Source organism: Solanum dulcamara, chromosome 11 (assembly GCF_947179165.1).
Source record: "Solanum dulcamara chromosome 11, daSolDulc1.2, whole genome shotgun sequence".
Taxonomy (NCBI): Eukaryota; Viridiplantae; Streptophyta; class Magnoliopsida; order Solanales; family Solanaceae; genus Solanum; species Solanum dulcamara.
This window is the reverse complement of record NC_077247.1, coordinates 45,873,795-45,893,357: the sequence shown is the minus strand read 5'-3', so window position 1 is coordinate 45,893,357 and position 19,563 is coordinate 45,873,795. Positions and strand designations below refer to the sequence as shown.

The 19,563-nt window shown below is 30.7% G+C and overlaps 1 protein-coding gene across 1 annotated transcript; it reads right to left on the bottom strand.

Moving 5' to 3' along the window:
- Positions 1-13,520: 13,520 nt before the first annotated feature.
- On the bottom strand, positions 13,521-18,208 carry LOC129872218 (uncharacterized). The gene is made up of 7 exons (XM_055947120.1): positions 18,018-18,208; positions 16,424-16,791; positions 15,695-15,922; positions 15,252-15,606; positions 15,018-15,142; positions 14,743-14,878; positions 13,521-13,971 (listed from the first exon to the last, which is right to left on the bottom strand). The coding sequence occupies exons 2-7, from the start codon at positions 16,765-16,767 to the stop codon at positions 13,732-13,734; spliced, it is 1,428 nt and encodes a 475-aa protein (XP_055803095.1). The 5' UTR covers positions 16,768-16,791; positions 18,018-18,208; the 3' UTR covers positions 13,521-13,731.
- Between the last annotated feature and the right edge of the window lie 1,355 nt (positions 18,209-19,563).

Here is a 19,563-nt window from a genome sequence, read left to right as displayed (position 1 = left end):
AACTTTTAATAATTTAAATATGCATTTAATAAAGTGTGCCAAATTTAACGATAATTTTAACTATTAACTCAAAGAAAATTTGGTAGAGAACATTATTCTGGATTTGACATTATCAAGCGCAAATACAAATTGGTATAATTCCATTATAAATATTGGATGTTGAATTGAAAATTAAAAATAAAATAAAAAAGTATATTAATGCCAATTTTTTAAAAGTCAATTTAAGTGACAAACACTTTTTCTTTTGCCAGTAAAAACAATACTAGTAAATTGGGAATTTCCAAATACGAATCATAGGTAAAGTTTTTTTTTTTTTTTTTTATGGGAACAGACCCTACACGAGGCTCCCACCTCTCGTGCACAGTCAGGGGTTGAGCAACACCCCCAAGCCTTAACATAAATAACAAAAGTAAAAATACAAGGAGGGAGACATAAACCTTACCTCCGATCCTATGGTGGTTCATAAGTCAGCTAACCTATTAAGGTCGGCTAACTCATCCCCGAAACAAAAAAAGGGCTAACTATAACTAGAAAGCAGTAAACCTATGAGAGGACTCCTCCCGGTACAATTCGACTAATAAAGCATAAATGAGGGAGACTCTCCCCTTCCATGAGAAAACAAGAAAGTAACCTACACTAATCCTATTCAACTATGCTACGTACCATACATAGCTAAATTGAAAGAAGAACAAGTATATGAACCTTCTATCTCGCATGGGGTGGGAAAATTCTTTTCATCTTTGCCCTTTTTAGTCTTGTCATACCAGGTAAGTCCCAATGGAAGGTTGCATCCACTTCAGGATTGAGCATATATCAGCTAAAGAGGATGAATGTAGCGTAAATATGTAGCAACCAACATCCTTGGAGTTGTTGCGGAAGGCCTTGAAAAAGCTTATTGCTTGCTGCAAATTGAAGCTGTAGTAGCTTTGCTTGTGGCTATTGTTATGGAGTAGAACTGTTGCTGCCTTGTACCTAGGCCATTGATGATGTGGTTGTTCAGCCCAGCTAGTAGATGATCTTCTTTTGTGCCTATATTCACAATCAAGCACCTGCAAGGGGATCCAAATAATTTGGTATGGTTGCTGCAGGTAGTGGAGGATGTTGGAGGGTGATGGAGAGCTCCTGGTATGTGGATCTGCACATACAAATAGCCAAAGAAGCAAGCAGTGAAGCTTGCTGCAGTCCTGTAACCAGTTTGTTGTTGCCTCTGTAGCTGAATTGGTAATATGCTTGTTGTAGATCCCTCTTTTGAATTTGGGATACCTGCATAGACAACCAACAACAGAAAAATACACAAACAAGCAAATGTGCATCTCCTTGTTGCTTCCTTTGTGATTAGGTTGCTTGTTGGTGTCAGTTACACAAGAAGGGAGGTTCTTTGTTGTGATCAGGTTCAGCTTCTTGGAGTACCTGCACAGCCAAACAAAACCAACAAAACATACAACCAAAGAAGTATAAGAAAATTACATTATATATATTTTTAGTTAAAATTATTATTATTATATTTGTATACATTTAGATTTTGAATTCCCGGGAAAATTCTTACAAATTTTCAAAGAAAAAGGATGAAGGAATTTTTCTTTTTCTTTGGGTTGTTTTTATTATTTCATCCGTTCCATATTAGATATACATTTTCTATTTTACATGATAATTAAAAATCATTAATAGATTGATCAACTTTATTATTTTGTCATTTGTTTATATCAATGCACATAAAAATAAGTTATAAAAATTATACATAAAATATAAAAATAGCCAGTATTGGAAATTGTCCAAACTTCTAAAGGTCATATTAATCGTAGTAATAAAATATAAAAAATTTAATTAATTCTATTATAATTTAGTAAGTGATTAAGTAATATGAAATAATTATTTTTTTAAAATTAAAATACACATGTAATACGGGACGAAGGGAGTATGAGTTACCTCTCACTAATTGCATCCATTTTTAGTAGTTCACAGTGCTACATGAAAAGAGAAATTTTTATGTATGATATTAATTGTTGAGTGAATTATAATGCAGCATTATTATACCTAAAACGTATATCCAGCGCATGCTTGAAAAGCACAGCTCCCAAAAGATAGTGATGATTATGCCCAAGAATGTTTCTATATTGCCAAATATTATTATGCATATAATATCAAAATAACGTATACTTCCCTACACAAAGGTTCCTTAATCACCTCAAAAGGACCTTATGAGATTTTCAATCGATTTGATTGAGGATTTTCTAAAAGATATAAATATATCATTATTCTCAAACATTCAATTTTTCAACCAAGATTTTCTTGCATTTAATTTACTTATGTCTATTCTTGCTCAAATCAGAATTATTATGTATAGGCAATCTTTCGAGCCGGTCTAATAAATTATTTTCTATTTTATTTCCCTCTCCAAATATAAATACCATTCAGATAATTCCTTAAGGAACCTACATTTCCTTGTTTTATTAAAGAGGCATTTCTCACTTCAAAGCATTTAAGACAATGATTTACATTATGATACTTACACTTAATAGTACTACATGTAATATAATTTATCCTATGAGCATGTAAACGATAAAATTTTAAAAAGATAAAAAGTAGTCAAAGCTGTTGTTACTGTTTTTTTTTTTTTTCTTCTTCTTCAAAATGTTAATATTTTTTTAAAAATATTAATAAAATTTCACATGAATCAATTTAAATTGCATATCAATCTAATTTGAAAATAACTAAGCTAACTGGATTAAAAATAAATTCAATAATTAAATAAGTAAGTTATTAACGTTTGATTTAAGTAAAGTGTGAATTGAGAAATGTGAATTGAAAAAAGTGGGGGAATAAAATAAACGAAAAATGAAAGTCATTTCTCCCTAATTATAGAATAGATGAAATTTTTTCTCCTTGTATTAAGAAACATTTCTTTTAACTCTTAAAAGGTTTAGAAGAGAGTGTCTCGCACCGTTATCGCTGCCCACTCGGCTTCTGCTTCTGCTTCAACAAATAATGTGGTTGAATGTTGATTGCTAATTTATTTATCAGTCTCATTAAGTTGTTAAGCGGAAACAGCCGTCCTACATTGGTAGGAGTCAGGTCTGCGTACACTTTACCCTATTCAGACCCCACGATGTGGATTTCACTGGATTGTTGTTGTATTAAGTTGTTAAAATTTGTGAAATTTTTTGCAAAGGACAACATACACCATATCCATTCGGAACAGATGGATTCACACTTATTCAACCCAAAATATTGGCTATAAATAGTGAGGTTTTTCCTCATTTTTTGCATCAAATTTTTTACTCCTTCTGGAGTCGAATGTTTGTGTGATTTCATTAATAGTTTTTGAGTTCCGTTAAAGTTATTGAAGTTTGAGATATCGCTATTTTTTTAATTGGTATACTCGTTTCATTTTGAAATAACAATGAAAAAAATAAATTCTTTAAAGACACATAATAAATTTTGTGAACTCACGTATTTTTTCTTTTTATCTTAATTTTTTTTTTGATTTAGATTGTGAACTTCAGAAGAATTAACTCGTCCAAATACAAATAAATTGAAGAAATTATACTTATTTTATCGTTCCTGCTGCTCCAATTTCCCCCGTAAGCCTTAATTCTGGGAAAGTGGAATCCCTTAGATAAGGGTTTCTGCAGTTTGTTTGGTGGCTTCTTTATCGATGGACATGTTTTCTCTTTTTTCTCATTTCGGCTATTAGTTTTCACACTTGCACAATATTATACTTTTTTGATTTTTTTTAATTGTTAAATTTTAATTTAACATATTTATTAAAAAATATACTTACTCATTATATTTTTAAAAATATTAATTCAATATTAATAAATTAATAATATAATATAAATAAAAAAATTATCTTTTTTAATTTGTTAAAATAAAAAAATAAATTAAATTAAATTAAAAAATATTTAATAAATAATTAAACACGAAGGAGTATTGTTAGTTATTCATCGTATCTCGTATTACGAGACAAAAACATCAATAACTTGAGAGAAAAAATGACTTTCCCTCCCTAATCTCGAGACACCCTTATGTACAAGTCATCAATGCAATAAAGTCAAACAAGTGGAAATCCAAACAACTTTGTTCATTTGATTTGCGAATAAAATTAATAATTTTAGAAATTAATTTATTTCACTTATGAGATAAAATAAAATAAATTGAATGGACTAAAATAAAATATTAAAGATTAAATTTATATTTCGCCAGACATTCATATTATGTGTTTTATGCTCTAGTTAACATCTTTGATCATGCAGACATCGGGGTGAAATATCTAAAATATTTGATCACTTTACTTAATATCGAGTAATCCTCTTTTTAGTAAGTTAATTTTTGAAATTAAATTAAATCTAAATATTATTTTCTTATAACGTTTTGAACGTCCAAGGGTCAACCGAGCAAGTTAATTTCTTGTTTTTAGTAAGTGATGGCTGATGCTAAAAAGAGACTTGTCATAACATAATTAACACTTTTATATATATATATATATATATATATATATATATATATATATATAGGATATGACTTAAAAATGATTCATCGATAGATTAATGTAGTAAAATCAATATCATCAAGCGAAAAAGGATAATTTGGCCAAATGGACACAACCATTTTCTCGGGATATCGATAGGTATATTTATGTCCAACTAATTTAAATTCGTACAAAATAAATCCAATTCAAAAAAAGTATTTCAAATTGGCACAACATAGGCAACCACATCCTTCTATTATGGACACAACTGTTGATGGTGATAGATGATGGAAAATGGGGCTTGCTGGTACATACAGCACTATACAATGCCCCTTCTTCCTTTCATTAATTTGGAATGATTGGTGATTTTAATTTAATGAATTTTAGTTTTAAAATTTGAAAATTCAAAATTGTATATAGATTTTATGATAATTTTTCTTCTGTTTTTTTTTTTTGTGTGTGTGTGTGGTCAGTGACTGGTTAATGATTTACAGAATATATACTTTTTCTTGTCAATTAGTCAGGGGTATACATGGTCCACAACACAAATTACTCTCTGCTGTTGTTTTCAAATGATGTTCAAATTACCACTCACACGATAGCAAAATGTCTCAACAATTTTAACGTGTGTACTCTTTGTCCCACCTTTTTTTTTTTTAAAGGAAATAAATTCGATTTTAGGAATTACATTTTAGTTGAAATTAATGAACAATTAACTGAAACTACAATATTAACAACTTATGTATACAGATTAATGTCATCAAATGGTTAATGAAGAGGAATTTTCTCTTTTTGTTAATCTTAGTTTTCCATTTATTTCTAAGTTTATTTTTGATTTACTTAGTTGCAGATCACTTTCTTGTTATTCATAATTAAACACTTTACCATCCTAGTAGTAGTGAAAATGTTCTATACGCAAATCAGAATTCTCATCATAGAACACTAATTTTCATTCAAATTTTTCGCTCAAAAATGTTTAGTGACTATTTTCACAAATATTTTTATTAATCGATAAGAAAATAATAATAATAATAATATATTCATATAAAAAAATATTATTTTTTCATTATTTCAATGAAAATATGTTTTTCACTATATATTTTTCAGTGTTTTACTGATTTGCTACGAGGAAAATATTGAGGTGAGGGACATTGATAATGATTACGCCTCACTCACTAACCTCCAATTTCTTTTAAAGAAAGTTGAATATAGAGCCCGTTTGGATTGACTTTAAGTTGGTCAAAACCAGCTTAAAGCCTTTTTTTAGCTTTTAGACGTGTTTGTCTAATGCTGACTTTAAGCCATAAAGTTCTTAAAGTCAGTCAAAAATAAAAAGTTAGGATTCCTAACTTCTTTTTTTCAAAGTGCTTAAAGTCATTTTCTTTGACCATGAAAATTACTTTTATATCCCTTATATTTTAACTAAATTCTCAAACTACCTTTTTTTATTCTTTTAACCCTAAAATTCACATTATAAGCACTTTTATCCAAACACTCAACTGCTTATTTATAAAAATAACTTTCAGCACTTCAAAATTCTAAAAACACTTCATATATAAAAGTTATGCACTTCAAAATTCTAAAAACACTTCATATATAAAAGTTATTTTTTTTAAGCCAATCCAAACGGGCAAATAGTAATATAAGTATGCATTCTAAAAACACTTCATATATAAAAGTTATTTTTTTTAAGTCAATCCAAACGGGCTCAATATAAGTATGCATTAGGCTCCAATTTATTACTCAAGAAAAGAAGTTGAATAGTATCAAATAAAATTAATGAAAGTCCCTACCATATGTGAGGAGGAAATCAAGTTGATTGTGATTTTAAAATATTTGATAGAGAGAGCTATGTATGGTCATAGGCCTGCCCTACAAAATCATACTTTCTCTAGCTTCTTAATGGTCTAGTCAAATAATAATGCCCTTCTTGATATCATTAGGAGACAACCTACCTCCTTAATTTGTTTTAAAAATATAGTAATGGAGCCAATATTTATTCAAAATCATAAAAAGTAGTGCAGCTACCAAAAATAAAAGATACTTAATAATTGGAGCTCAATGAATCTGACATTTATATATCCACTAGATAAGGAATTATTTTTAGTCATTCTATATGTTTAAAATTTGAAGGATAATAATTAATACATGTGCATATTCCAAGGAAACAGAGAAAAGATAGATGTTGATGCTACAAAGAATGAAACAAATATAGACATCACTGGTATTTGTAGAACAGTTATCTTATCTCCATGATTTATGCTAAGGGCTTACAATTTAATGAAAGAAAGAATTTTCTTCATTAGAAAATGTTTAAATAAGGGAAAATATTTATATTTGTCGAATTCGTCTTTAGTTAACAGAGGTCATTTGGATTGACTTATAATCTGTTTTCAGGGTTTTTTTGAGTGTTTGGTTGATTAACTTAAAGTTATTTTATCCTTAAAATAAATTTCAATAAATAGTTGAGTTTATTTGAATAAACTTATTTTAAGCATTTTATAAGTTGAAAACAACTTATAAGTCAAAAAAAAAATTTAGCTTGCACCTACTTTTTTTTTAAAAACTTATAAGCAATTTTTAATTTATAAGTTACTTAAAAATAAATCAATCCAAACAGGCTAATAATCGTAGTCAAATATACCCGAGATGTTGAAAATTTGCTATTGAACTTATTACAAATTTATAAAAACAAATCTGAATCATTTTGCTTTAAGAATAAATGTGACCTTTTTTTTCTTATAGAAGAGTTCTCTGTGTTGAAAAGCTTTTATCGTTAGTTATAATTATTTATAATGACAAATTTGAACCATTTTGTAAAGTTCAAGAATAATTTAAAATATTTTTCCTTTGTTAATAAAGCAAAAGTATATTTACAACAAAAGAATAGCAATGCAATTTCCGAAAATAGAAAGTACAAATTGACATGAGGTGTAACATACATTCTAAGGAAATGATCATTTGGCTGGTTGCGTACATAATTAAAGATGGTCAAGTTGTGAATAAAAAAAATATAAAATTAGTATTTTAGAAGACTGATTCGGTGTTTAACCTGTAAAAATAATAGATTGAAAATATCTTAATTATTTTTAATAAAATGATTATTTCATTCAACTTTTGACATTACAAGTTCAATCATATACGTATTCTACATAGCGTCAATTAGAAGTTGATACGTAATTAATTAGTAATTATGATCCTAATTGTTCTATATATTGCTTTAAGCATAGACAAATTTATTACATAGAGACTTGGGTGTGCAAAAATCGAATCGAAAAAAATGTTATTGGGTTAATGGATTTTTAATGATTTTATAAAAAGGAATTATTGGATTATTGGTTCAATATTGGTTTTTAATATTTGATTATTGGATAAACCGATAACTCAGCAAGACAATAATAATTTATTACTTTACCCCTAAGTAAATATTAAATATTAATATCAATACATTATTGTTTACTACCTTTACGTTTTAACCTTCGATTCACATTATTGTCCTAGTTTTTTTTATTTATTTGCACTTGAGTTCTTTTCATGTTAGTTACTATTGTTTCTATTTTATAAGCATTCCGTAAAGTTATATTATTGTTTTTTCGCTCCAAATTATTGGAGAAGTCATATAATTATTTTATCAGCATTTTCTTATTGGTTAAATTAAAAATTAAACCGTTGAAGATAAAAATCGATAAACTGAAAATCGATAATACATAACATCGAACCAAACCAAACCGAGTAAGAGACTTCCTTTTGGGAATAGCTAAATCACTGTAGAATACCTGAGGAAACTAATTATTTCCTATAGCTGTAGCACTTCCCAATTGCATTATGAATTTCATAACAAACTTATTAATGAAATACTACTTGAATTTTATGCTAATTATTACTACTAAATGGATCATTATTACATAAAAAGTCTTGGACAAAGAAAGCTTTTGATTTACGTCTCAATTTATATATGAGCAAAAAAACAGTAATTCTTGCCTGCTCATGCGATCCATTTTTCGAATCTTGCAAGAAAAAAATATGGTGCAATTTTCTCATACATAGTGACATCGATCTCCTAAATATGCAAAGAAAAAAAAAGGAATTTTCCCATCTGTAAAAAAAAGATAAGATCAATATTGAGTAATAATACACCTTTTTTACTTGTATATGAGTCTGAATTTCATGTGCCAAACGTGCATCGGTAAGTACTTCATCATGAGTTTGGTGGTATATTCTTATAAAGCTTGGACAATCTTCTTTCTTTTGAGCTAACTTTTGGAGTGTGAGCTAGGTCTAAGATCTAATTTTACATGATATTGAAGAATGCCCAACCCTGAGTGTGAGGAGGGGTGTTGAAAAATGCAAAAGTCTCACATGAGTGGTTATTGAGATAAGTTACCTCTTTATAAGCATTGGATAATCCTTCTTTCTTTGAGTTAAGTTTTTGAGGTATGATTTAGGTCTTGGACCTAATTTTACAATATTTAGGTTTAAATGCTAAAAAAACGATTATAAAAAAAGATCAAATGTGTAGAATCCATTTATTTTGATACAGTGACAGAGATACTATCTTTAATCTCTCAAGAAATTGTGGCAATCCTATCATACCCAAAGTAACTGTGCTGAAATTTTCTCCTAGTCTTTGGACCCATTTATATATAGGAGCTATATATGCCTAACCTTAACAAACGTGGAAATATAAATGTTGAAAACAACAATTTTGAAAGCAACTTTAACGATTACTTCTTTTGTTTCCCATGTTTAATAAGGGACCACAATAAGATGATAAACAAGACTACCTCAACCATATAAAAAAAAATGGAGGAGTAGACAACATAAATATAAAATTAATGATTATGCCTTTGTTGGTGTTTGTTTATAGTATAATTTTTTTTATAAAATGCCTATATATATATCCTTTGATTGAAAAAAGACATGGCTTTGAGTTTATTACTTATCATACTTATTTTGAGCACTCCAACTACAACCTTAATCAAAATCCTTTTACCTTTTTTCGCATGTTGCTTTGAAGTAAGAGCTTCTAATAAACATCATTATTAATTCAACTTACTTTTGTATCCATGAAATAATATTTAAACAACACAGTTTTAACCATAATATTTCTCCCCAAATTAAAACCTTGCCTAATTTTATCAAGCTTCTTGTGATACAAATTAAATGCCTCCACCATATAAATACATATAGCTTTCATTTATCGATCATGAGCTGTCTTGATATAAACCTAGAAAGATGCCTCTTAAGGGATCTTTTAAAAGACTAATGGCTCAAGTTGGAATTAAATTATTTTTTTCGTCTCAATTATGTAGTGATATTAAATCTAACTTCGGTGGCATAACATAATATAAGAGGTGGCCAATTGAATATTCTTTATTAAAAATTTGTATTTATATATATAGCAAAATTCCTAACTTTGTCACAGCAGATAAGAAAGGTGCTGATCATTCTAAACGTGACTTCAAGTGTTACTACAATACGTCCGGTCTCATATTGAACACCTTTCCCTTTCTTTTCCACTTCAATTTTAATTTCCCTCAATGTGATTGATGAAAAAATTATAAACAAACAAAAAGTGAATGAAGATTTTACATATGTACTCAACGTGATTATTTATTTATATAGAAAATAAAAGAAAGTGCATGCTCCTAAAAATGTTCATCGAATTACTGCAATGCAAGTACATGTCAACCTCCCATAAGGCTGTTTATCTTTATTTCTTTCTTTTAGAGAAAGAACTAGGGTTGGCATAGGATAAGGATCCAAAGAACCAAAGTATGTACATGTATATAATTTTGTTTTATAATCGTGGTCTTCGGATTAATTTGCACGCCCCGATTAATTTCACGATGAACCTGCTAGCCACTTCCCACAAACACAGGCAAAAGGGAGGATTTATGGGGTCACAACGTGGTTTATCCAAATCTCCTTTGTTGAAAAATTATATGGTATATATATATACAGTCAAAACTATTTTTTTATATATAAATAGTAGATGTTGAATTTTCTAACTGGCTTTTTCCTATACAACAACAACATACCCAATGTAATTCCACAAGTAGTATCTGAAGAGGCCGGTAGAATAGACGCAAATCTTACCACTAACTTTGGATTAGAGAATTTGTTTTCGATAAACCCTCGATTTAAAAGAACTATTTCAAAAAAATAGCTTCTTCCTATATTTATTTTCTTATATTTTAAATTTCACCGCTAACACAAATATCGAATAACTCTATTCACCACCAAATCAAAGTGAGAATATATTACTATTACTAGTTTACTAACTCTTTCAAGCCTTATTCCAGAGTGACCATTGGCTATACAAAAGGGACAAAATATGCACCCTAGAAAAAAGGGTTCAAACAATTCCATTGAGAGCTAAAAAGACTACATATGCAATATATGCAAACAAATTTTGTGGTATCTCAGCTTTACATGTACATTGATTTCACCCTTTGGCAAAAGCATAAATGTCTAATCAAAGATACAGAATATCTGATCAGAGTTATTATTAAAGGTATCTAATAAGGCTTATAAGACTACTACCTCTTATCTTTTTGCTTTAACTGCCTTAAATTCTCTGAAAAGGATATAGTTTATTATTATACCACCAGCTACTTGCACTTATGTTACATGTTGATTGTAGCAGTTGGGACCAACTGGAGATAAATTAAAATTTGAACCTGAGATACTATTGATGAACCTTACGTGAACTTTTCTTCTCTATGAAATTTCTTAATTCTCATTTGAATATTTGAAGACCGTGTAACTAATTTTCCTAATTTCCTTATTCATTTTCTTTTTCCCAATGAATGAAGTAGCATTACCACCAAAGGTTGTGGTTGAACCTAGGAATTGAATCGTCTTTGGCACATACTGATTTACCCTTAAAATGGGATTTTTCAGCGCTAATCTAAATTAATCGACTTTAATGGATGTCGGAGATCGTGTGGGAAAAAAAGGGGGAAGGATCTTTGAAATTCTTGTACATTAGTTTGCTTTTGCGTTTCAAAAAGAAAGGACCCATGAGACATGATTTTCCAATTTCGTATCTCTATTCTCGTGTCAAAGTTATAGTATCTAGTTAAGTAGGCGTTTGGATTTGGTAATAGATTTTAAATATTTTTTACTTTATTTTGCATTGTTGGAGTTGGAGTTGTTTCTGATTATACTTTTTACAAAGCATATTTAGATTAAATTGTTTTCCAAATTTGAAATATAACTTCAAGTTGAGTTTGAAATTTTTATGATTAAACATTGAAGTTCAAAAAAAGTGAATAATTTTTATGGCCTAATGGGTCGTAAATCGATTCATATGTTCACGATGCCCTTTTGCCGCTCAAAAATGGAAAGAATAAACAAAAGCAAAGCTAAAAATGGATGAAAAGGAATCAGTTTTTCATTTAATATTGGATACAGTATCACTGTAATGGAACAAAAGAGGATAAAAGACAAGTTCAATTCCAGTATTACTAAGCAGCATATAGCTCAAAGCAAATATTCCTCTGAAAAGACAATCTATTCGTAAGCCGCAAAGTTAAAGCGACAAATCACTAAAGTGCAAAAATAGAAGATAAAATATAGATTAACAGGTACTAGGAGTATGCATCTAGAAGATTGTGATATTTTGGAGTTTAGATTAAAGACGTTCACGAATGGATTATTGATCAAAATCAAATTAATTCAAATCGATTTTTAAAATGAGGGATGTATTAATATCTGTATCGCGTCTCGATTTGATATTTGCATCTCGTAGAGAATATGATAAATGGGATGACAAGTCCCCGTTGTTTTCCCTATTATTTTGCATATCCATGAATCGTGATCCAACCATTGGTTAGGATACAATGAAGTATTTAAAACATTATTATTAAAAGAAATTGTTATACAAGTGGCACCACTCCGTACACTAGTGAACATGAAATTAATATGTAGCACTACAAGATTGTGCTGCTTTGGACCTTCAATTATAAAGGGTTTTAAAGAATGTTCTACAAGGCTGAGTATACTTATCGGAGAAGACAAGTATCTCCGATAGGCTCATTGAAGGAATCCAGAAATGAATATCAATCCCAAAAACTAGCTAATTGCCTAGTGGTGCCGTAGCTTTTGGTTGCAAAGGAAATGTCCAAATATATGTATTCGAAGAGGATAGAGTGTATACAAACCTTACTGGTATCTCGGAGATAGAGGATGTTGTTTTCAATAGAACCAAAAAGGATGGTGTTTTCGATAGAACCCTCATGGAAAAAAGCAATTCAAAAAAAGAAATAACAACAGTGAAGGAGCCATGTCAAATACTATAAAAAGCACAACACAATATTTTTAACAGTAGCTATAACAAAATATCCATGTTAAGTTGAAATGTTTGGTATGAATAGTGTTTATCATTGAGTTAACCTAGTGTTCAGCACTTTTCTGGCTTAAGAAACAGAACTATAAGACCCAAAAGATTATTTGTTGTCCCTAGGCAGCAACGGTGATAATAATGGTTTTATTGTCACAAAAAAAGATCCGTTGCTAGTAATCTACTTCCACAGAAAAGATATATTCTTGTTCATTCGGGCTAAGGTAAATTTTGTAAAAGTATCTCTACAGTATACTAGTTGTTACAATATAAATGGCCAATTCTCGTTTCACTTTCACGATGAACTCCACGTTCCAGCTTGAAGTGTATGTATATGCTGTTTATCTAAATTCACATTGTTATCTTCATTATTCTTTTTCTTAATTTTGTTTTGGCATCAATTTTCATTTCTTTCACGGCAACTAAAGGTCCAAGGACAAAGGTTATCTACACACCAGCCACCAAACAGTTGAGATCCATTTTATATATTAAAAAAATGAATCTGCTTAGAACATTAACATGTTGAACTTAAACAACGCAGCACGTCTAAAAACATCTGCTTAGCCCAACACATCACGGAGTGTAGGAGGAATTGAAGGCATTATAACATGGCTATAAACCGAAAAGCAAAACACAAGGTGCCTAAAGCTTGTTTGTGCTCGATGCTTGTATCATCCACATTATGCAGACGAATCAGGGGAAAGGTAAAGCAACATTCAGTGAGAATTTCTGTAAATTAACCTAGTCTTGACTTGTAACATTCTGGCTCATCAGCACAGTTAAAAACAAAAAAAAACTTACAAAATTTAACAGAAAAAAACTTGAGGCCTTAAATATCTATCCATTATAAACCAACAAGTTAACTACATTGCTCTCTTGGCTTGAAGGAGGGACAAACTAGCATAAACGCTACAGCCTACAAACCAAACATACCAAGTTCAGTGGCCTTCTCCTTCTCGAATGTCTCAAAATACTGGTAAATGATTGTGACTGCAAGAAGAATTCCAGTTCCTGATCCAATCGCTCCCATCAAGTCTGCCAATACTGTCAATGCACCAATGCAAACTCCTCCAAAGGCAGCTGCAGTAGGTATGTAACGATTTAATTCCTTCTGCAGGTTGGAATCACGATGACCAGGCATCACCATTTGTTGCTCCTGCAAATCAATCACCGCTGAAAGTGTCATACCGATTATATTCATGGGAGCCATATCTATCTATAAAATATCTAGAAGATAACATAACTTTTAATGGCAAAGAGACAATCTGAATTTGAGACGAGTTTTGGAAGAACTCGTTAGAAAATTATCTGAGTAAATCAGTCTTCTTGGATTGTTTAATTTTGAGAAAAAAATAAATTTCTCAAAATAATTACTCGTAGCATTTGTTCAAGAAAAACAGTTGCTCTTATTTTTGAAAAACAAGTGTTTCTAGAAAATACACAAACCCTAAATTGTACAAAAACCACCGTGATCCTGTCTCATAACCTACGGGCTACGTGAGGCAATCAAGCTCCAAGAACCAACATATTCCTTTCAGAGGCAAAAGTAACCAACGCTTTAACCGTGATTCAAAATTCAGAGATGTGGGATATTACTGTCAGATATTACAAAATTTCATTAGTATGTTATGGGCAAATGGAAAGAAAAACGATGTCTCTTTTAACCTGTTTTGACTGGACAAAACGAGTTCTTAATAATTCATTCAGTAATAATCTATAGCAGTTATTTCTTCTCATAATCAACAGCATGGGGCAAAGTTAGAACCCAGCGAAAAAGTTGTCATTCTGGTTGCCATCCATAACACAGCACCACAACCACTAACAATGACCAAGTTGAATTTCAATTAATTTTACTGCCAAATCACTTTGGAACAAATAGAATGGGAGACTGAAAGTTTACACAACAAAAGCAAACAAGATCATTTACCTTAAGTTGCTTGGCAACATCTCTGGCAGATGATCCAGAAACTTCAATCCAGGTTTTCGAGAACAGGGCACAGGCTGACAACATGAACACTATATAGAAAAGAGCGTGGAATGGATGTGACACCATTTCTGCCAAGCTGAAATACATAAAAAAGTTGACAGTCAATGGCGTTCATGGAAGAAGCGCCAAGTGCAAGGTGTGGGGCTAAACCTAGATTCGTGAAGAACTTTTACACGAAATAGAGATTGATTGGCTGAAGAAAAGGGGAACAATACCTTGATGGCGCAGTGACAAGGTAAGCAAGACCAGCAACAGGAACAGATTGTCCAGAATATTCAGATTCTTTCCAAGTTCCTATCATATCCACAATGAAATTTCCTCCATATCTCCTGTAGAGTAACTGATCATAGAGAAAATAGAAGAGGGCAAAAAGAAAAAGAAATTGTCACACTCTTGGAACATGTAACGGCAAGTTGGCAATCAACCAAAAATACTTAACAATTAGGTACCTGAGAGATGAAATACAGGTTGGAGACAAGTGCGGACTGCAAAATAATAGGCATGTTTGAGGTGTAAAAGAGTTTGATTGGGTATGAACCTTGCTGTCCACGAGCGTTCTTAGATCTAACTGGCAAAACTACACGGAATCCTTGGAAGTAGATAACAATGAGGAAGATCAACACAGTTGCAAGCAGATTTGTCACATTCGGGAGACTTTGCCGGTAGAAAGCCTCACGCAGGGCACTAATTTTATTTGCTCTAGTAATAGAAAGATGGAACAGAGCAATAATAGCGCCTTCAAATTCAGCACCACGCCCAGTATTGATGGTTGTGGGACTAAATGCTTTCCAGATAATGCTTTCACTGAAAATAAAATTAACTCGGAACCATAAGCTCCATGAATGTACTGACAAACGCAAAACAGGTTTTTTGATAGAAAGTAAAAACATACCAGATATTGGTAGCTATGAACAAGGAAATTCCAGAGCCAAGACCATATCCTTTCTGAAGAAGTTCATCTAAGCACATGACAATGATAGCAGCAAAGCAGAGTTGGAGGATAATGAGGATAGCATTTCCAACACCCAATTGGCTAACACTGCCATACATCCCTGACAGGACATAAGCAACTGCCTCACCGACAGCAATCAGGATACCCAATAACTTTTGAGCACCATTACTGCATGGGATAAATTTGTTAAGAGAGCACATGAGACAGCTTCATTGAGCAGAACAGCTAAAAGAAACATCATAAAAATCTACTTAATAGCAAGAACAAAATTTTGTTAGGTAACTGAGTAACAAGTACCAAAAAAATGCATCTCAATCTTTGGGGATATGCGTGGCGGGGGGGTGGGGGGTGCACAGAGTGATGTAGTCTACATACAAGAATCAGATGGCAGCAGAATGTTCAGTATAAGTTCAAAGGTGAGAATTTGAAACATGAAATTTGTCTTGCAAATTCAAATAACACAACTAATCTAGGTTCTGCAAAATGATTTCAGCATTAAAGTTACAGATCATATCATCCTCATAAGCTCCACTGTATATGGAATTAAAACAAGAGACAAGTAGCAAAATGGAACTGATGCAATATATATATATACATATATAGTCGTTCAAGGAGTAAAGAAACAAAATATATAAAAGAAATAAAAATCTTGAAAAAAAATCAACTTACAGGAGTGCTCGGTCCTCACGGACATTGTTGTCCACTTGGATGATTTTTGATCCAGCTAACAATTGCATCACCATTCCAGAAGTCACAATTGGAGTAATTCCAAGTTCCATGACTGTACCACGGTTTGAGGCAAGAATGACACGCATCCAGTAAAAAGGATCCGCGCCAGTTGTAGAATGTATGCCATAAAGAGGGAGTTGACTGCAAACCAGAAAAATAGCAAGCGCAATTACAGTATAGATGACCTTCTCCTTGAATTGAACCTTCCTGTCAGCACTCTGAACTTCGGGTAGGAATGAAAGAAATGGTTTCACAAGGTGCAGCACTCTGAATCCTCCTCCCATTGTTCACTATAAACAGAACTATCTCTGTTCAAACCAGAAAAAACCCAAAGACAAGAACTATTAGACAAACAACAGGGAAGATATGGTGCCTCAACTATACCAGCAAAAAGTACAAGCATATTCAAAACTTCTAATTGTGGGATTCACTCATGATCTTGTGTAATTATAATGTGCATAGCTACCAAGAAAGATTAATTTGAGAAAGTTTTCAATCAATGAAAGGTGCTATCATTCATTCAGATTCAGTGAAGCATATAGATTAATTGAGAGCACATGGATATGCTTGGAACCCAAAAACAGGAAGCATATAAATTGAGCTGATAAGGGTAAACAAAATGAGATAGTTTCTTTCTTTTTAAGATGAAAAAATAAGATTGTTTCTAGACTCCACCCCCAGCCTCCAAATTCAAGGACTAAAACATGGAAATCACAGATATCAATCAATCAACAGATTCCTGCTAATAATAGGACAAATTAAACCTCTAAATATACAAATAATATTATATCCGTGCAACAATTCTCTTCGGGGTTTACATAAACTTATAATTGTTGACATAACTAAAATAGAGAAGAGTTTTTTGATTGAAAACAACCATACTTATATCAAGTTGAATTTTTTTTATGCCATCAGGAAAACAAAATTTGGAGTTCATGCAGTCTAAGTCAATAGTACTTATTCAATGCTTGCAACAAGATCAAAATGTTCATACAGATACAAAAACATCTCGGCTCTGTTGTTCATGTACCACTTCAAATATTTTTGCATTGCATGGTCGATGAGTGACCATCACATAGATTAATAAATCCATTTACTCGTACTGTCCATCAAGCCAAATCTTTATCTAGATATCATGAAAACGTAGGAAGATACACAAATATACATTTCAGATCTAGATCCTTTAACCATCATATTACAAATCAAAATTTAATAGCCAAAAACCTTCAGAATTTCGTACTCTACGGAATTCAGATATATATGCACACACATATAACATAAAAATAAACGCATACATTTCATCAACTCAGACACAAAACAGATCTTGAGCTAAATAAACTCATCGATCTACGGATTCTAACTACACGATTCAGATCTCAGCTCCGCGAAATATTATCATTTCACGCCGTTTTTCGATCTGTCGATCTCTTCTTCCGGTACATATATGATGTCATTTTCTCCATACACAAAAAAATCAATTCTCTAGATCTCAATTATGATAAAAATACATGCAGAAGAGATCCGAAAGACTCACAGAGGCAGCGACGATCTGGAGATGTCCGTGGACTGTTATTCGCTCGATTTCTCCGTCGAGCTAAGCTTCTATTTGTAGGGTTTTGACCATGAGAGAGAGAGAGAGAAGCAGCGGATCTGACGGGTTTATGTGCAAGCGTCACCAGTTAACAGAGACGGAGAACGCGTGACGCCAAGTGGGATATTAATTATTTAATATAGAAAGAAATATATAAATATCTTCACTTTGTCACAAATTGGAAAATGCAGTTGGTGATGAAAACGTGGCAGTGGTGTTCTTTGGGAGCCACGAAGCTTAGCCAATGGGATTGTCCCACGTGGCTGATGAAACGGATTTAGTGGTCACTGTTTGGGTTGTAATGGTGGCAAATATAGCAGAAATAAGAAGTACATGGAATAAGTCAAACCCAAATTTTTCCATTGATAAATGATATATTTAGTTTTAAGAAATGAAAAGAGCTTAAAATGCCTTTGAATTAGTTAAAATAGTATAAAAATATTTTTTATATCTAAACTGTCCTTGACATTTATTTTAGATCCAAAAATAATCTTTTTTTTAATAAAAAAACGGATTTGTATCACTTTTAATAGTTCGAGGATATTTTAGGTTTTTTTCCGTAATTAAAAATTTATTAAATAAATTTTAATTCATAATTAATTCTAAATAATTAAATTTTAACCAATAGTGGGTTGCCACGTATTTAAAAAAATTATTCAAATTATTTAATTAAAATTTTATTAAATAAATTCTGATTTATAATTAATTTTAAATAATTAAATTGTAACCAATAGATGACCGCCGTGTTTTTTAAAAAATTATTCAAATTATTTCATTAAAATTCTGTTAAAAAAATTTTGATTTATAATTAAATTGTAATCAATAGATTGTCACCACGTGTTTAAAAAATTTATTCAAATTATTTAATTAAAATTATGTTAAATAAAAACTCATTTTTTGACTTAAAGGTGGATGACAAGGGTATTAATTTTTAGAATTTTATATGATAATCAACCACATTTAGTTCTAAAAATGATATTTTTTTAAATATAATTTTAATTAAATAATTTGAATAATTTTTTTACACATGTGGCGGTCATCTATTGATTAATATTTAACTATTTAAAATTAATTATAAATCAAAATTTATTTAATATAATTTAAATTAAATAATTTGAATAATTTTTTTAAACACGCAAGCCTTCTATTGGTTATAATTTAATTATTTAAAATTAACTATAAATTAAAATTATTTAATAGAATTTTAATTAAATAATTTGAATAATTTTTTAAAACATTTGACAACCATCTATTGGTTCAAATTTAATTATTTAAAATAAATTATAAATCAAAATTTATTCAACAAAATTTTAATTACAGAAAAGGGCCTAAAATACCGTTGAACTATTGAAAATGGTACAAAAATATCCTAAATCAAAATAATTCAAAGATATTTTAGGGCCTTTTTTGTTAAGAATTATCGATAAAATAATATCTCAAAATCAAAAAAATAAAATAATGAATTTAATAAATTTTGATTTGTGAATGG

Coding starts and splice junctions, on each gene's coding strand:
- LOC129872218 (XM_055947120.1), bottom strand. CDS start 16,767: ATGGGAGGAGGATTCAGAGTGCTGCACCTTGTGAAACCATTTCTTTCA. Junction 15,923..16,423: donor CGTGAGGACCGAGCACTCCT/GTAAGTTGATTT, acceptor TATCCCATGCAG/TAATGGTGCTCAAAAGTTAT. Junction 14,879..15,017: donor CTTGTCACTGCGCCATCAAG/GTATTGTTCCCC, acceptor TATGTATTTCAG/CTTGGCAGAAATGGTGTCAC.